The sequence below is a fragment of the Lagenorhynchus albirostris genome, chromosome 5 (genome assembly GCF_949774975.1).
Source record: "Lagenorhynchus albirostris chromosome 5, mLagAlb1.1, whole genome shotgun sequence".
In the NCBI taxonomy this organism is placed as follows: Eukaryota; Metazoa; Chordata; class Mammalia; order Artiodactyla; family Delphinidae; genus Lagenorhynchus; species Lagenorhynchus albirostris.
The window spans coordinates 78,260,002-78,278,205 of record NC_083099.1 but is presented as its reverse complement, the minus strand read 5'-3'; the positions used below and the strand labels follow the sequence as shown (position 1 = coordinate 78,278,205).

Sequence of the window (18,204 nt, the reverse complement as noted above, 5' to 3'; positions counted from 1 at the left end):
ACATATGGGGACATAGTCGGAGATGGTATTTAGGAATCAGATAAAGAAGGGCCTAATGTGTAATGCAAAAGAATTTGAATTTTATCGTGTGAATCTTTCAGATAGCTGGAATGGAAGAGAATTGTTAAAATTACCACTTGCTAAGAGCAAATTTTTTTTTCTGCTGGGCCTACAATCCTTGAACAATTGTGAATAAGAATAGAAATTATATTCTCAAATTTTGTGGAGTTTTACCCCTTCATTAAAGAACTTCTTCAAATAAGTAGGAGGTTTACATTTCTTCACAGTTCTTAATTTTGTGGAAATGTAATGATTACTAGTTTGAGGCATTTATATTCTCCTATTTCTTTATCAACTTGCTTTCATCATCTTGGTGAAAATGCCTAGAAGCTTGGAGGCATTTCATAAAATAGAATTTTTATTATTATACTTTTAAGAGTACCTTCAGGTTCTGGTGGTTCTTCGATAGGGTAGATTTTCTAATTCTCATTCCTCTGGGTTTTCTTTGGTAGTATCAAATAGAAGAAACTAATAAAAATGAAGACTGTTAAGGGGGTTAATATTGGGCATTTACAAATCTCTCTTTTTTGTAAACAATTCTCTATGGTTGACTGCTGTAAAATTTCAAAATGTTGAATATTGAAAGGAAAAGATTTACTTGACTGTTATGATTTGTTATTGGTGTTGTCCAGTTTGGCATATTTTTAGTGCTATCTTGTGAGGTACTTTTGTGGACTTTGATGAAATAGCCCACAGGAAACTTCCAGCTACACTTCCTATTATGCAATGAGTGCATCTCTAGTGGTTGCTCAACAGCTTTTGCCCACAAACCCTGGACTTGTGAGAGTTCCATATGTCTGATGGCTACTATGCCACTCTAGATGACGCTGTTGGTCAAAGTCCCTTCCAAGATGAGCCTAGTCTGATTCTTTCCATTGAGTTTACTTAGCTTACATGGGAAAATAGCCTACCATGTTCTTGGGACTTCAGCTTATTTTAGGACTTGACTCCTATTTTAACGTCCTATTACAGTTATACTTCTAAATGAATTATATTTTTATCATTGTATAATAAACCTTTTTTACCCTGTTTCTGTGATTTTAAGGTTAAATACCACCTTGTTTAATATTAATATTGCCACCTTTGCTTTCTTTTTGTTTGCATGTTCATGGAATCTAAGTGTCTCTTACTTTTATTTAGCTTACATTTTAAGTATATCTTTTGTTAACAGAATATTCTGTTTCATTTTTAAACCCATTTTGACACTTTTCTATTTTTATTAGGAGAATTCTATCCACATTTAGTTCAAAGTTTTTATACTTGATTTTTATTTCTATCATCTTATAGTATGTGTATTGGTTATTTTAATTTGTTTTCTTTTTTCTGTTCTTTATTAGTTTTGTCAAGCATCTCTTCTTTCTTTTCTTTTTCTTTGTTTTCCCTCATGTTACTTTGGGAGTACTATTGTACTCTTCCATTCCATTACTGATTACTTTCCTTTCCTGGTATTCATAATCAGGCATGATCAGATTTGCCTGTTAGCAGATGGGAAATAAAACTAGAAGGAGAGTAGGGAGGAGGATAACAGTAATCTAGGTGACCTGATGATTGGGTTCTGATGTTGGGTTATAGCAGTAAACATGGAGGTGGTAGCATGTGTTCCATAGTTATTCAGAGGCAAAGAGAGTTCATATGCTTCGGAGTTTCCTGGTACCTTAATAGTTTAATACCCCTTTCTTGGAATATGAAATAAGAGGGCAGAAATTGAAGTTTAAAATAAGAATGGTGCTCAATTTAATGAGGAAAAAAGTTTAATTTAAAAAAACTTGTTCAAAGTATAGAAGGCAGGTACAGGAATTGTGAAAGGCTTACTTAACTTGTTATTTATGGTAAAAATGTTCATATTGTTCACATTCAACATTCATTGAGTACCTGTGAAGAGCTTGGTACTTCAGGTGCTAGGAGCAATAAAAAATTTCTAATCCAGTCCTCCTCCTTCAGAAACTCAGAGTACAATAATGTATTTTAAAAGGTATTCTAAGTAAGAATACAAGTATTTTTTAAGAAGAATATATTACATGACTCTCTTAAATGTAATTTGGAGCCCTTGGGTTGCTATTCTGGGGTATCTTACTTGTTTTTAGTCAAGACGTTTGAAAAATATACTTATCAGCCAAGTAGGCCCAACTTAGTTTTGTCATGATCATGCTTCTGGCTCTCTACCTTACAGGGCTTCAGCTAAGTTCCCTGCATCTCACTCTTCTAGGGGCCACTCCAGATATGTCCTTATCTATGTGCTATGCATGCTTGACTTCCTGTAGATCATTTTTGTTTTAGAAAAACTTGTTCCTTACTTTTGGTTTCATAATTTTCTCTCCCAGCCTCTCAGAGGTCTCTAACCTACCCCTTTTTTATGGCATCCTCAATTACCAAATTTATCTCATACTCCTCTGGTAATGTGTTAAGCCTCTAATGATTGTTAACTTTTAAAATATGATATCCCCTGGGACTTCCCTGGTGGTCCAGTGGTTAAGACTCTGTGCTACCAATGTAGGGGGCCTGGGTTCGATCCCTGGTCAGGGAACTAGATCCCGCATGCCACAACTAACAGCCTGCATGCCTCAACTAAAAGATCCCGCATGCCGCAAAGAAGATCCCACATGTGGCAACAAAGATCCCACGTGCCACAACTAAGACCCGGTGCAGCTAAATAAATAAATATTTTTTTAAAAAATGATAGGCCCTTTAGTCTTTTTTAGAAGTCATCTTTTTCTAACCTGATCTAACATTACTATTGTATTTGGCAAAATTGTTATAATCAGTGCTTTAAAAATTTAATGTACTTTTATAAAGTTCAAAACCAAGCAATTATAACAATATATTATTTAGGGATACATATATGTGGGATAAAATAAGAGAATGGGAAACATAAAATTCCTTCAGGGTTGAGGGAGGCAGGGACAAAGGATAGAAGAGGAGCATAGGTAGATGTAGGTTATTAGTAATGACCAGGATTCTTTAACCTTCTATTATGGAAAATAGAATAGTATAATGAACTCCTGTGTACTTACTGAGCTTCAACAATTATCAACATTTTGCTAATCTTTTTTTTGCGGTACGCGGGCCTCTCACTGTTGTGGCCTCTCCCGTTGCGGAACACAGGCTCCGGACGTGCAGGCTCAGCGGCCATGGCTCATGGGCCCAGCCGCTCCGCGGCATGTGGGATCCTCCCGGACCGGGGCACGAACCCGTGTCCCCTGCATCAGCAGGCGGACTCTCAACCACTGCGCCACCAGGGAAGCCCCGCTAATCTTTTTTTAATAGAGCTTCCTACTTTTTTCCTGGCATATTTTAAAGCAATCGCAGACATTCACAAATGCTATGTATGCATCTCTAACTGATAAGGATATTTTAATTTTCACCTAAGTACCATGGTAACCCTGCTATTATCACACATAGTAGAATTAATTGTAATACTTGGTCCATATTCATGTTTTCATGATGGTTTCAAAAATGTCTTTTTTCAGTTTTTCTCCCTAGAAATCCATATAAAATCCCTATATTGTATTTTTATTTATTTATTTTTACTGAGGTTAATTTACAGTTCTGTTTCAAGTGTACAGCAAAGTGATTCAGTTATACATATATATTCTTTTTCAAATTCTTTTCCATTATAGATTATTATGAGATATTGAGTATAGTTCCCTGTGCTATACAGTAGTTCCTTGTTGTTTACCTATTTTATATTCCTATATTGTATTCTGATATTATGTTTCTTTTCTCTTTTATTCTGTAAAAGTCCCTCCCCCCTTTTATGCCACTGGTTTGTTGGAGAAACCAGGTTAATTGTCCTAGAGAATATACCCACATTCTGGATTTCAAATTACTTCTGTCTGGGATTATATAACTTGTTTCTCCTTCCTCATATTTCCTATAAACTGGTAGTTATTTCTAAAGCCTTGGTGAGAGTTAGATTCTTTGTGGGTTTTTTTTCAGGCAAGAACACTTTATAGGTGATGCTGCCTACTTTCTTTTATATCACATCATGAAGCACATAATGTCTGGTTGTCCCACTTTTAAGGACACTAAAATTGATCAGTGAGTTTAATGTAACATATGTTCCCTGATACATTCATTTTCCTTAATCTGCATAGGGAAGCCCCCCTTTAATAAAATGCCAGATTTAAAAAATTAAATTTAGGTAGGAAGAAGAGGAAGAGTAGGAAATATAACTCAGGACTTTTGTTCCCTTATTGTAAAGTATATTGGTTGTATTAGAATTGAATCCCAATTTCCTGTTGTAGACCACGTCTACAAAGATTTGTGAAACGAATCTTTACTGGCTCAGGGCAGCTGCTTCCTCTGTTCCCTTTCCTCAAGACAGCAATTTTGAGATCTCAGCCTCTCTTCATGTGTCTTTTTTACTATACTCCTTATTGCCAGAGTAGTAAATTTAGGCAGTTAGGTGACTTGAAGTACAGTATATCAATAGATTGAGAAAGACAGAAGATCTCAAAGGCCCTCTCAACTGAATTTCTATGATAAATTTCAAGTAATAATAATTAATTTTTTAAACAGGGTTCAACTACACCAGTAACTGTTTTCAAAGGTTCAAAGAAACCTTACTTAAAAGAATGCATTTTGATTATTAACCATGATACTGGGGAATGTCGACTAGAAAAACTCAGCAGCAACATCACTGTAAAAAGAACAAGGTATGTGGTTAATGAAATAAATTATTTAATCAACACATAAATTGCTAAGAGAATGTTAGTGAAAAAAGTTATTGGATTAAGTCACACTATTACATAAGGGTTATTTCTGTCTGGTACAAAATTTTTTTTTTTTTTCTTTTTGCGTTACATGGGCCTCTCACTGTTGTGGCCTCTCCCGTTGGGGAGCACAGGCTCCAGACGCGCAGGCTCAGCGGCCATGGCTCATGGGCCCAGCTGCTTCGCAGCATGTGGGATCTTCCCGGACCAGGGCACGAACCCATGTCCCCTGCATCGGCAGGCAGACAGACTCTCAACCACTGCGCCACCAGGGAAGCCCTACAAAAATGTTTTGATCTTTTTCCAAGTTTAAATTTGGTGAAGATCCTTTAGCCAGAAGCTTTTACCATTTCTCCCTATGATATTTAAAAGCTTGTTTTGTTTCTGTATGTTTTCTTATATGTAGGTACGTCTTTTATTCTACTGTAGATACTTTTGTAGAACTGGACTAAAAGGAGCCATTACACAATCTCCAAAATAATTTCATTATCAGTAGTAAAATTTTATCAAGCACTTAGAAAATGTGAGGCAAGAAAAAGGAGAACTTCCTATACAAATACTAACCTCAGAACGTCCACGTTTTAATTGGATTAGCAGATAATTCTATTAAAAATGTCAATAAGAGAACATAGCCATCTCAAATTGTTTTTTTGGGGGGAAATAGGCAGTGCATTAATTAACATGTTTTTTGGGGGGAAATAGGCAGTGCATTAACAAGCCATACAAATAGTATAGATAAAAATTGTTCTAGGAATTAAAGGAAGGAAGACATGGTTCATCGGAGCATTCAGGGAGCCCTTACTGATGTACCTTAAGAGGAGGTTAAGATTTAGGGCTTTTTTTTCCCCCCAAACATATTTCATGATAAGGATTGCCTTTGGGTGCTTGTTAAACAAATGAGTTCCCCAGTTCAACTACAGATCAGAGAAGGAGCCCAGGAAACTTTTTTTTGTTTTTTAATTATCCCCTCTTCCCAGGTGATTTTTATTTGTAGGAAAGTTTGGAAAATACTGATTTAATTGATCAGAGAGAACATGAGGATGTAAACAAGACAGGAATGTATCTGACTTATTTGGAACCTATGAATAAGACTTGCTTGAATAGAGCAGAGATTTGTTTCTTTCCCTGTATACAAGTATAGAAAGTGGGGTATGAGGTTGAAAGTAGACTAGAGGTAAGGTTATAAAGGTAGGTTGCCTTCAATATTAACTATGAAATTAGGACATTGTCTTATTGACGGTGGTTGCATATTAAAGTTTTTTTAACCAGGGATCGACATGCTTACATTCTTGTTTTGAAATGTAAATCCACCAAACAAATTGATTTAAATGAAACAATGTGGGAAAGAGAAAAATGCACAAACCACGATGTTTTAGAGTAGGAATGAAGAGAAAAGTGAAGTTCTAAATACTTTGTGAAGGAAGGACTAACAGGATTTGGTGACTGGAAATGGGAGAGGCAAAGTCAAGCATAGTTGTGTTATATACTTTTTTTTTTTAAGTATTGAAGGGAAAGTATACGAACCTCCTTTAATAACATGTCCTAACCTTATGAATGAGAAATGTGGGAGTGATTTAATTTTAACAGAAATGGTAATTTCAGAATTTAGGGAATGTAATGTGTCTGCTATACTCATGTATAATTTCATTTTATTTTAGTCATTTGTGTGTGTGTGTCTTATCTCTTCAGTTTTGAGCAGTGGCTTTTTTTAAATTCACATTTGTATCCCTCAGTGGATTTGTGTGTATGCCATGCCTATAGCAGGGCTCAATAAACGTTTGTTAAATAATGAATTAAATTAATGCTTTAATCCTTGAATATCGTTTTAAAGATCTCTAGGAAAAAGAATAAGTGGTCGATTTTAGTAGCTTTGTAAGTTGAAATTGTTGTTATATTGCAATCATCATACCTGTTTTGACCTTTTGATGTTTTTAATTGCAGAGTTGAAGGAAGCAGTAAAATTCAATATCGTATAGAGCAGCAGCAGCAACAAATGCGGAATTCAACTAGGACTCCCAATCTTGTAAAACATTCTCCATCGGAAGACAAGATGTCCCCAGCATCTCCGATGGATGATATTGAAAGAGGTAAAATCTATGAGTATGTAATGGCCCTTTAAAATAAATTATTAATAAATGTTAAGTGAAATTTTTCATTTTAATTGACAAGGGAACTAACTGTAAAATTCTAAAAACATAATGTTTTTTGTTATGGTTCTAGGGGAGAAGTGTAGTTTATGATTTAGAGTATTAAGTACGTAAGCCTGTGTCTATATAACAGAATTTATATTTTTTATTATTCAGGGGAAAAAGTAACTGTTTAGATATGTGTAACTGGAGTTTTCTTCTTTTTGACAGTTGTGATGATTCCAATTTAGTCCTTCACAGCGTCTTCTTGTTGAAGTTTTTTTATGTGTAGCCAGACTATAGATGTCTAAGATGTAGCCAAACCAGTAGTGGAGTGAGGAGATGTAGTAAGCCAAAGCAGCAGGCAAGTTCTTCTGAACTGCTGCTCACTTCTCAGCAGGTAGGTGCTTCTAGAGAGGCACAGTCTTTTTGAAAGTAAGGAAACTTAAATCTCCATTTTTTTTTCTAGCTGCAGTTTGGGTGTTTATGTTATAGTAATTGTGGTAGGAGTAAGACCCTGGTCACCAAAGTTTATTTGTTTCTACACTTTGCCTTCATAACTTGCATATAGCTCTCCGTTTCCACTTGCCCCCTTCTAGGCCCGGTATAGTATTAGTTCCCTAATATATTAGTGTTCCCTTTTCAAACAATAAGGAAAATATAAGCTCAGAACCCTTGTTGCTACAAGGGATCTTGAATTTTATTTTATTGTTATATCTGCTTCCAAAATGGATTTGAATCATTATATCGTTTTATATATGTGTACAATAAAAATCTGGAACAGAAAATTAAGATATTGGAGGGAAGAGGAAGCAAATTTGCTAATTATTAAGACATTAAATTTATATCTGAGCTTCCTATCCACTAATACAAAACTGAAAACTTTAGTATATTTTGTATTATCTAAGAGGTTCCAAAGATTTGGACTCTTCCCTGCTACTAAATTCTAAAAGGAATTCATCGTATGGAACCTGTTCTTTGGAGAATTAAACTATATAGTATCTTCAACTATAATTTTACAATACAAAAAGAAGTTTCTCTATGTGACAGGTTTTTAGCAGAGACCTTAATAAAAACATTGTATTGTAGAATATAAGTTAAGGTAATCCAAGCATAAGATCTAACTTTGTATAAGAATTTACAGTTTGCAGAGCATGTTCCTTAGACTATCTTCTTTTAAATATTTTCTTAATATTTGACCCTACTATGCCAATGCCTACTGCTATGGTTGAAACACTTTTTTTAAGTTTATGATTAGATGTCTGTCAGCTTTACTAGTGTTTCTCTGGTTTACTTTTTACATTTACCTGTTTGGGCTATCTGGAATTCTAGTCTAAGAAATAAGAATCTAAACTTCCTTCCTCCCCAACAGTGTAATTACATAGATATTGATAGAGAATCAACAAATATAGTATTGAAAAAGAGTATCAATATCCATTTTTTGAATAAGCCAGTATTTCTTCTGCTGATATGAAAAGCCATTTTTTAAATTCAGTTTTTATTTTATATTGGAGTGTAGTTGTGTTAGTTTCAGGTGTACAGAAAAGTGATTCAGTCATACATATACATGTACCTATGCTTTTTCAAATTCTTTTCCCATTTAGGTTATTACAGAGTATTGAGCATAGTTCCCTGTACTATGCAGTAGGTCCTTGTTGACTATCTATTTTATATATAGTAGTGTATATATGTTAATCCCAAACTCCTAATTTATCCCTCCCACCTTTCCCCTTTGGTAACCATAAGTTTGTTTTCGAAGTCTGTGAGTCTGTTTTGTTTTGTAAATAAGTTCATTTGTATCATCTTTTTACATTTCACATATAAGTGATATCATATGATATCTGTCTTTCTGTGTCTGACTTATTTCACTTAGTATGATAATCTCTAGGTCCATCCATGTTGCTGCAAATGGCATTATATCATTCTTTTTTATTGCTGAGTAATATTCCCTTGTGTATATATACCACAACTTCTTTATCCATTCATCTGTCGTTGGACATTTAGGTTGATTCCATGTCTTGGCTATTGTAAATAATGCTGCATTGAACATTGGGGTGCACGTGTCTTTTCAAATTATGGTTTTTCTCCGTATATGCCCAGGAGTGGGATTGCTGGATCATGTGGTAGCTCTATTATTACTCTTTTAAGGAGCCTCCTTACTTTTCTCCATAGTGGTTGTACCAATTTACATTCCCACCAACAGTGTAGGAGGGTTCCCTTTTCTCCACACCCTCTCCAGCATTTATTGTTTGTAGACTTTTTGATGATGGCAATCCTGACTGGTGTGAGATGATACCTCACTGTAGTTTTGACTTACATTTCTCTAATAATTAGCGATGTGGAACATTTTCTCTTGTGCCTTTTGGCCATCTGTATGTCTTCTTTGGAGAAATGTCTGTTTAGATCTTCTCCCCACTTTTTGATTGGGTTGTTTATTTTTTTTGATATAGAGCTGCATGAGCTGTTTGTCTGTTTTAGAGATTAGTCCCTTGTCGGTTGCTTCATTTGCAAATGTTTTTTTCCATTCTGTGGGTTGTGTTTTTGTTTTATTTATGGTTTCTCTTTGCACTGCAAAAGCTTTTAAGTTTATTTTTAGGTCCCATTTTATTTTAAGGTCACATTTGTTTATTTTTTATTTTATTTTCATTACTCTAGGAGGTGGATCCAAAAAGATATTGCTGCAATTTATGTCAGAGTGTTCTGCCTATGTTTTCCTCTAAGAGTTTTATAGTATCTGGTCATACACTTAGGTCTTTAATCCATTTTGAGTTTATTTTTGTGTATGGTGTTAGAGAATGTTCTAATTTCATTCTTTTACATGTAGCTGTCCAGTTTTCCCAGCACCACTTATTGAAGAGACTGTCTTTTCTCCGTTGAATATTCTTGCTTCTGTCATAGATTAATTGACCATACGTGTGTAAGTTTATTTCTGAGCTTTCTATGCTGTTCCATTGAGCTATATTTCTGTCTTTGTGCCCGTACCATTCTGTTTTGATTACTGTAGCTTGGTAGTATAGTTTGAAGTCAGGGAGCCTGATTCCTCCAGCTCCATCTTTCCTTTCAGGATTGCTTTGGCTATTTAGAGTCTTTTGTGTTTCCATACAAGTTCTGAAAATTTTTTTTCTAGTTCTGTGAAGAATGCCATTGGTAATTTGATAGGGATTGCATTGAATCTGTAGATTGCCTTGGGTAGTATATTCATTTTGACAATATTGATTCTTTCAATCCAAGAACATGGTATATCTTTCCATCTGTTTGTGTCATCTTTGATTTCCTTCATCAGTGTCTTACAGTTTTCAGAGTACAGGTCTTTTGCCTCCTTAGGTAGGTTTTTTTCCTAGGTATTTTATTCTTTTTGATGTGATGGTAAATGGGATTGTTTCCTTAATTCCTCTTTCGGATTTTCATTGTTAGTGTATAGAAATGCAAGATATTTCTGTGTATTAATTTTTTATCCTGCAACCTTACTGAGTTCCTTGATAAGCTCTAGTAGTTTTCTGGTAGCATCTTTAGGATTTTCTATGTATAGTATCATGTCATCTGCAAAAAGTGACAGTTTTACTTCTTCTTTTCCAATTTGGATTCCTTTCATTTCTTCTGCTTCTCTGATTCCTATGGCTAGGACTTCCAAAACTATGTTGAATAAAAGTGGCGAGAGTGGACATTCTTGTTTTTTTCCTGATGTTGGAGGAAATGCTTTCAGCTTTTCACCACTGAGTATGATGTTAGCTGTGTGTTTGTCATATAAGGCCTTTATTATGTTGAGGTATGTTCCCTCCATGCCCACTTTCTAGAGAGTTTTTATCATAAATGGGTGGTGCTGGATTTTGTCAAAAGCTTTTTCTGCATCTATTGAGATGATCATATGGTTTTTACTCTTCAGTTTGTTAATGTGGTGTATCACACTGATTGATTTGCAGATACTGAATAATCCCAGCATCCCTGGGATAAATCCCACTTGATCATGGTGTATAATCCTTTTAATGTACTGTTAAATTCGATTTGCTAGTATTTTGTTGAGGATTTCTGCATCTATGTTCATCAGTGATTCTGACTTGTAATTTTCTTTTTTTGTCTGATTTTGGTATCAGGGTGATGGTGGCCTCATAGCATGAGTCTGGGAGTGTCACTTCCTTTGCAATTTTTTGGAATAGTTTCAGATGTATAGGTGTTAACTCATCTCTAAATGTTTGATAGAATTCACCTGCCATGCCATCTGGCCTGGGCTTTTGTTTGTTGCAAGTTTTAAAATCACAGTTTCAATTTCAGTACTTGTGATTAGTCTGTTCATATTTTTTGCTTCTTCCTGGTTCAGTCTTAGAAGTTATACCTTTCTAAGAATTTGTTTATTTCTTTTAGATTGTCCATTTTCTTGGCATATAACTGCTTATAGCAGTCTCTTGTGATCTTTTATATATCTATGATGTCAGTTGTAACTTCTCCTTTTTCATTTCTAATTTTATTGATTTGAGCACTTTCCTTTTTTTCTTAATGAGTCTTGCTAAAGGTTTATCAATTTTGTTTATCTTTTCAAAGAACCAGCTTTTCGTTTCATTGATCTTTTCTACTGTTTTCTTCATCTCTATTTCATTTATTTCTTTTGTGATCTTTATGATTTCTTTCCTTCTACTAACTTTGGGGTTTGTTCTTCTTTCTCTAGTTTCTTTAGTTATAAGGTTAGGTTGTTTATTTGAGATTTTTCCTGTTTCGCAAGATAAGATTGTATTGCTATAAACTTCCTTCTTAGAACTGCTTAAGGTAATTATCGATATGTATTTCTGCTTGTCATTTTGTTCATTGTTTAGGATTTGTTTTTGTAGGTGTTTTTTCTTCCCTTCCTCTTTTGTTCTTTTCTCTTTTGATTTGATGACTGTCTTTAGTGTTGTTTGGATTGTATTTTCTTTTTTTCTGTGTATCTATTGTAGATTTTTGGTTTGCAGTTACCATGATGTTTTGATATAGCAGCCCATATATATATATAGATATAGATATAGATATATATGGTTGTTTTAACACATTTTTTACCAGCGACGTATTACAGCCTCAGGTGTTAGTTTCTGCAAAAACCCCCGGTCAATAATGTGTTAAGTTGCTGTTCTCTTAATTTCAGATGTATTTCCAATATCCTACATTTGTACTCTCCTCTTCTCACGATTGCTGGTTTTGATATATTTGTGTATGGATGATATCCTAGCTTTACTGTATGTTTCTCTTTACCTGTTAGATTCTCTTGTTTCTAGTTACAGGCTTTTCTTTTCCACCTAGAGGAGTTTCTTTAGCATTTGTTGTAAAGCTGCTTTGGTGGTGCTGAATTCTCTTAACTTTTTCATCTGTAAAGTTTTTGATTTCTCTGTTGTAGCTGAATGAGAACCTTGCTGGGTAGACTATTCTTAGTTGTACGTTTTTCCCTTTCATCACTTTAAATATATTGTTCCACTCCTTTCTGGTCCACAGAGTTTCTGCTGAAAAATCAGCTGATAGACTTATGGGAATCCCCTTGTATGTTATTTGTTGATTTTCTCTTGTTGCTTTTACTATCTTCTCTTTGTCTTTAATTTTTGTCAATTTGAATAATATGTGTCTCAGCATGTTCCTCCTTGGGTTTGTCCTGTATGTGACTTTATGCACTTCCTGAATTTGAGTGAGTGTTTCCTTTCTCATGTTAGGGAAGTTTTCAGCTATTGTCTCTTCAAATATTTTCTCAGGCCCTTTCTCTCTCTCTCTTCTCCTTCTGGGACCCCTATAATGCAAATGTTGGTCAGTTTCATGTTGTTCCAGAGACATCTTAAACTGTCCTCATTTCTTTTCATTCTTTTTTCTTTATTCTATTCTGCAGCAGTGATTTCCACCATTCTGTCTTCCAGCTCGCTTATTTGTTCTTCTGCCTCATTTATTCTGCTATTGATTCTTTCTAGTGTATTTTTCATTTCAGTTATTGTATTTTTCATCTGTTTGTTCCTTAAATCTTCTAGCTCCGAAAAGCCATTTTTGTCACATGCAGAATTTCTTTCTGGACTTAAGTCTATCTCACAACATAAGATGTACAGTGGCCAATACATGTATGAAAAGTGGATCAGATTCACTAATGCTTTCAAAGTTCAAATTTTAAGATTAAAAGATATTTTTTTCTAAAATTTAATAGTTTTATTCTTGCAATGTCTGACACTGTGCAGGGGTTACAAGAGTATGCCTAGAAATGAATAAGCTAAAAGTTTAACATAATTTCAAGGAAAAATGGATAAATTCACTTAATAGTGGGAGATTTTTAGTATATCCTCTCTCAGTAATTGATAGATTCAGGCAAACCCCAGATTAATAAGATTTGCAAAACACCATTAAGAAACTTGAACTAAGTAGACATACATAGCACTTCCACTGTTTGAGATATACAGGTTTTTCAAGTCCGTGTGAAATTAAAAAACAAAACAAAAGAAAACTGACCATGTGCTACATAGCAAAGCATCTCAACAAAAAAAGACATTTTGGGACTTCCCTGGTGGCACAGTGGTTGAGAATCTGCCTGCCAATGCAAGGGACACAGGTTTGATCCCTGGTCTGGGAAGATCCCACGTGCCGCGGAGCAAGTAAGCCCGTGCATCACAGCTACTGAGACTGCACTCTAAAGCCCTTGAGCCACAACTACTCAGCCCGTGCACCACAACTACTGAAGTCCAAGTACCTAGAGCCCATGCTCCACAACAAGAGAAACCACCACAATGAGAAGCCCACACACCGCAAGAAAGAGTAGACCCCGCTCGCCACAACTAGAGAAAGCCTGCACACAGCAACAAAGACCCAACGCAGCCAAAAAAAGATATTTTTCTTTTTTAATTGAAGTATAGTTGATTTACAATATTATTTTAGTTTCAGGTGTATAGCATAGTGATTCAATATTTTTATAGATTATAACCCACTTAAAGTTATTATAAAATAATGGCTATATTTCCCTGTGCTGTACAATATATCCTTTTTAAATTTTATTTTATACATATTAGTTTGTATCTTTTAATCCCATACCCCTATCTTACCCCCACTCTCTCCATGGGTAACCACTAGTTTGTTCTCCGTATATGTGAGTCTGTTTCTGTTTTGTTATACACATGTTTTGTTTTATCTTTTAGATTTTATATTACACATATAAGGGATAAGATACAGTATTTGTCTTACTCTCTCTGACTTATTTCACTAAGCATAATACCCTCTAGGTCCATCCATGTTGTTGCAAATGGCAAAATTTTGTTCTTTTTATGGCTGAGTAATATTTCATTGTGTATATATATATATGTGTGTGTGTGTGTGTGTGTGTATAAATACCACATCTTCTTTATTCATTTATCTGTTGATGGACACTTAGGTTGCTTCCATATCTTGGCTATTGTAAATAATGCTGCTGTGAACATTGGGGTGCATGCATCTTTTCAAGTTAGTGTTTTTGTTCTCTTTGGGTATATACCCTGGAATGGGATTGCTGGATCATATGGTAATTCTATTTTTAGTTTTTTTAAGGAAGCTTGGCTGCACCAATCCACATTCCCACAAACAGTGTACTATGGTTCCCTTTTCTCCACATCCTTGCCAACATTTGTTATTTGTAGACTTTTTGATGATAGCCATTTTGACAGGTGTGAGGTGATATCTCATTGTGGTTTTGATTTGCATTTCTCTGATGATTAACGATGTTAAACATTTTTTCATGTACCAGTTGGCCATCTGTATATCTTCTTTGGCAAGGGTCTATTCCAGTCTTCTGCCCATTTTTAACCAGATTGTTTAGGTATTTTTGGATATTGAGTTTTATGAGCTGTTTATATAGTTTGAATATTAACCCCTTATTAGTCATATCGTTTGCAAATATTTTCTCCCAATCAGGAGGTTGTCTTTTCACTTTGTTGTTAGTTTCCTTTGCTGTGCAAAACTTTTAAGTTTAATTAGGTTCCATTTATTTTTGCTTTTGCTTCTTTCTTCTTAGGAGACAGATCAAAAAATATTACTACAATTTATGTCAAAGAGTGTTCTGCCTATGATCTCCTCTTGGAGTTTTGTGGTTTCAGGTCGTACATTTCTGTCTTTAATCCATTTCGGGTTTATTTTTGTATGTGGTATTAGGAAATGTTCTAATCTCATTCATTTACATGTAGCTGTCCAGTTTTCCCAGCCCCACTTATCGAAGAGTCTATCTTTTCTCTATTATGTATTCTTGCCTCCTTTGTCATAATTGACCATAAGTGCATGGGTTTATTTCTGTCTCTTTATTCTTTTCTACTGATCTATGTGCCTGTTTTTGTGCCAGTATCATGGTGTTTTGTTTTTATAAATTTATTTTATTTATTTATTTTTGGCTGTGCTGGGTCTCTGCCACTGCACGCAGGCTCTCTCTGGCTGCATCGAGTGGGGGCCACTCTTCGCTGTGGTGCATGGGCTTCTCATTGCGGTGGCTTCTCTTTGTTGCGGAGCGTGGGCTCCAGGCCTGCGGGCTTCAGTAGCTGTGGCGTGTGGGCTCTAGAGCGCAGGCTCAGCAGTTGTGGCACACACGGGCCCAGTTGCTCCACGGCATGTGGGATCCTCCCAGTCCAGGGCTCAAACCCACATCCCCTGCACTGGCAGGCAGACTTCCAACCACTGCACCACCAGGGAAGCCCTATCATGGTGTTTTGATTACTGTAGCTTTGTAGCATAATCTGAAGTCAGGGAATGTGAAACCTCAAGCTTTGTTCTCTTTTCTCAAGACTACTTTGGCAATTTCGGGTCTTTGTGGTTCCATGTGAATTTGAGGGTTATTTGTTCTAGTTCTGTGAAAAATGTCATGAGTATTTTGATAGGGAAAGAGATATTTTTTCATTTATCTGCTTGGTAGTAGCTAAAATAATTGTCAACATCCAGTACTGGTGAGGATATAAAGGGAAACAAATGTGTGCATACATTTTTGAAGAAACATAAATTGACATATATTTTTTTGTAGAGGAATTTTTCCTGCAAAACACTTAGAACAGGGTCTAGCACAAAGAAACTACTATATAAGTTTCTGCTCTCATTATCATCCTTATTTGCTAATAACTGTTAAATTAAAAGTGTGCCTATTCCTTACCTAGAAAGTCTAGAAATTTCTCTTATTGTGAAACTTGTACAGATAGATACATAATTACATAGGTATACCTATATCAGTCACATAAGAGTGCTCAAAAAAACCCAAAAGCTAGCAGAAGGAAAGAAATCATAAAAATCAGATCAGAAATAAATGAAAAAGAAATGAAGGAAACAATAGCAAAGATCAATAAAATTAAAAGCTGGTTCTTTGAGAAGATAAACACAATAGATAAACCACTAGCCAGACTCATCAAGAAAAAAAGCGAGAAGACTCAAATCAGTAAAATTAGAAACGAAAAAGGAGAAGTAACAACAGACACTGCAGAAATAAAAAAGATCATGAGAGATTACTACAAGCAGCTCTATGCCAATAAAATGGACAATCTGGAAGAAATGGACAAATTCTTAGAAATGCACAACCTGCCAAGACTGAATCAGGAAGAAATAGAAAATATGAACAGACCAATCACAAGCACTGAAATTGAAACTGTGATTAAAAATCTTCCAACAAACAAAAGCCCAGGACCAGATGGCTTCACAGGCGAATTCTATCAAACATTTAGAGAAGAGCTAACACCTATCCTTCTCAAACTCTTCCAAAGTATAGCAGAGGGAGGAACACTCCCAAATTCCTTCTACGAGGCCACCATCACCTTGATACCAAAACCAGGCAAGGATGTCATAAAGAAAGAAAAGAAAACTACAGGCCAATATCACTGATGAACATAGATGCAAAATACTAGCAAACAGAATCCAACAGCGCATTAAAAGGATCATACACCATGATCAAGTGAGGTTTATTCCAGGAATACAAGGATTCTTCAATATACGCAAATCTATCAATGTGATAAACCATATTAACAAATTGAAGGAGAAAAACCATATGATCATCTCAGTAGATGCAGAGAAAGCTTTTGACAAAATTCAACACCGATTTATGATAAAAACCCTGCAGAAAGTAGGCATAATAAAGGCCATATATGACAAGCCCACAGCCAACATCGTCCTCAATGGTGAAAAACTGAAAGCATTTCCACTAAGATCAGGAACAAGACAAGGTTGCCCACTCTCACCACTCTTATTCAACATAGTTTTGGAAGTTTTAGCCACAGCAATCAGAGAAGAAAAGGAATCCAAATCAGAAAAGAAGAAGTAAAGCTGTCACTGTTTGCAGATGACATGATACTATACATAGAGAATCCTAAAGATGCTACCAGAAAACTACTAGAGCTAATCAATGAATTTGGTAAAGTAGCAGGATACAAAATTAATGCACAGAAATCTCTGGCATTCCTATATACTAATGATGAAAAATCTGAAATGGAAATCAAGAAAACACTCCCATTTACCATTGCAACAAAAAGAATAAAATATCTAGGAATAAACCTACCTAAGGAGACAAAAGACCTGCATGCAGAAAATTATAAGACACTGATGAAAAAAATTAAAGATGATAGAAATAGATGGAGAGATATACCATGTTCTTGGATTGGAAGAATCAACATTGTGAAAATGACTCTACTACCCAAAGCAATCTATAGATTCAATGCAATCCCTATCAAACTACCACTGGCATTTTTCACAAAACTAGAACAAAAAATTTCGCAATTTGTATGGAAACACAAAAGACCCCGAATAGCCAAAGCAATCTTGAGAACGAAAAAAGGAGCTGGAGGAATCAGGCTCCCTGACTTCAGACTATACTACAAAGCTACAGTAATCAAGACAGTATGGTACTGGCACAAAAACAGAAAGAAAGATCAATGGAACAGGATAGAAAGCCCAGAGATAAACCCATGTACATATGGTCACCTTATCTTTGATAAAGGTGGCAGAAATGTACAGTGGAGAAAGGACAGCTTCTTTGATAAGTGGTGCTGGGAAAACTGGACAGATACATGTAAAAGTATGAGATTAGATCACTCCCTAACACCATACACAAAAATAAGCTCAAAATGGATTAAAGACCTAAATGTAAGGCCAGAAACTATCAAACTCTTAGAGGAAAACATAGGCAGAACACTCTATGACATAAATCACAGCAAGATCCTTTCTGACCCACCTCCTAGAGTAATGGAAATAAAAACAAAAATAAACAAATGGGACCTAATGAAACTTCAAAGCTTTTGCACAGCAAAGGAAACCATAAACAAGACCAAAAGACAACCCTCAGAATGGGAGAAAATATTTGCAAATGAAGCAACTGACAAAGGATTAATCTC

At 35.3% G+C, this 18,204-nt stretch overlaps 1 protein-coding gene and 1 non-coding gene across 2 annotated transcripts in view; both read left to right on the top strand.

The window, feature by feature from the left end:
- Nucleotides 1-18,204, top strand: part of EAF2 (ELL associated factor 2) — a 50,128-nt gene that overhangs the window by 9,617 nt on the left and 22,307 nt on the right. Inside the window, exons 3-4 of the mRNA XM_060149318.1 lie at nucleotides 4,579-4,715; nucleotides 6,714-6,859. Coding sequence (XP_060005301.1) covers nucleotides 4,579-4,715; nucleotides 6,714-6,859 — 283 coding nt within the window. The remainder of the gene's footprint in view (nucleotides 1-4,578; nucleotides 4,716-6,713; nucleotides 6,860-18,204) is intronic.
- Nucleotides 2,512-2,584, top strand: TRNAG-ACC (transfer RNA glycine (anticodon ACC)). Its single transcript has one exon. It is a non-coding gene; the product is annotated as a tRNA-Gly (tRNA).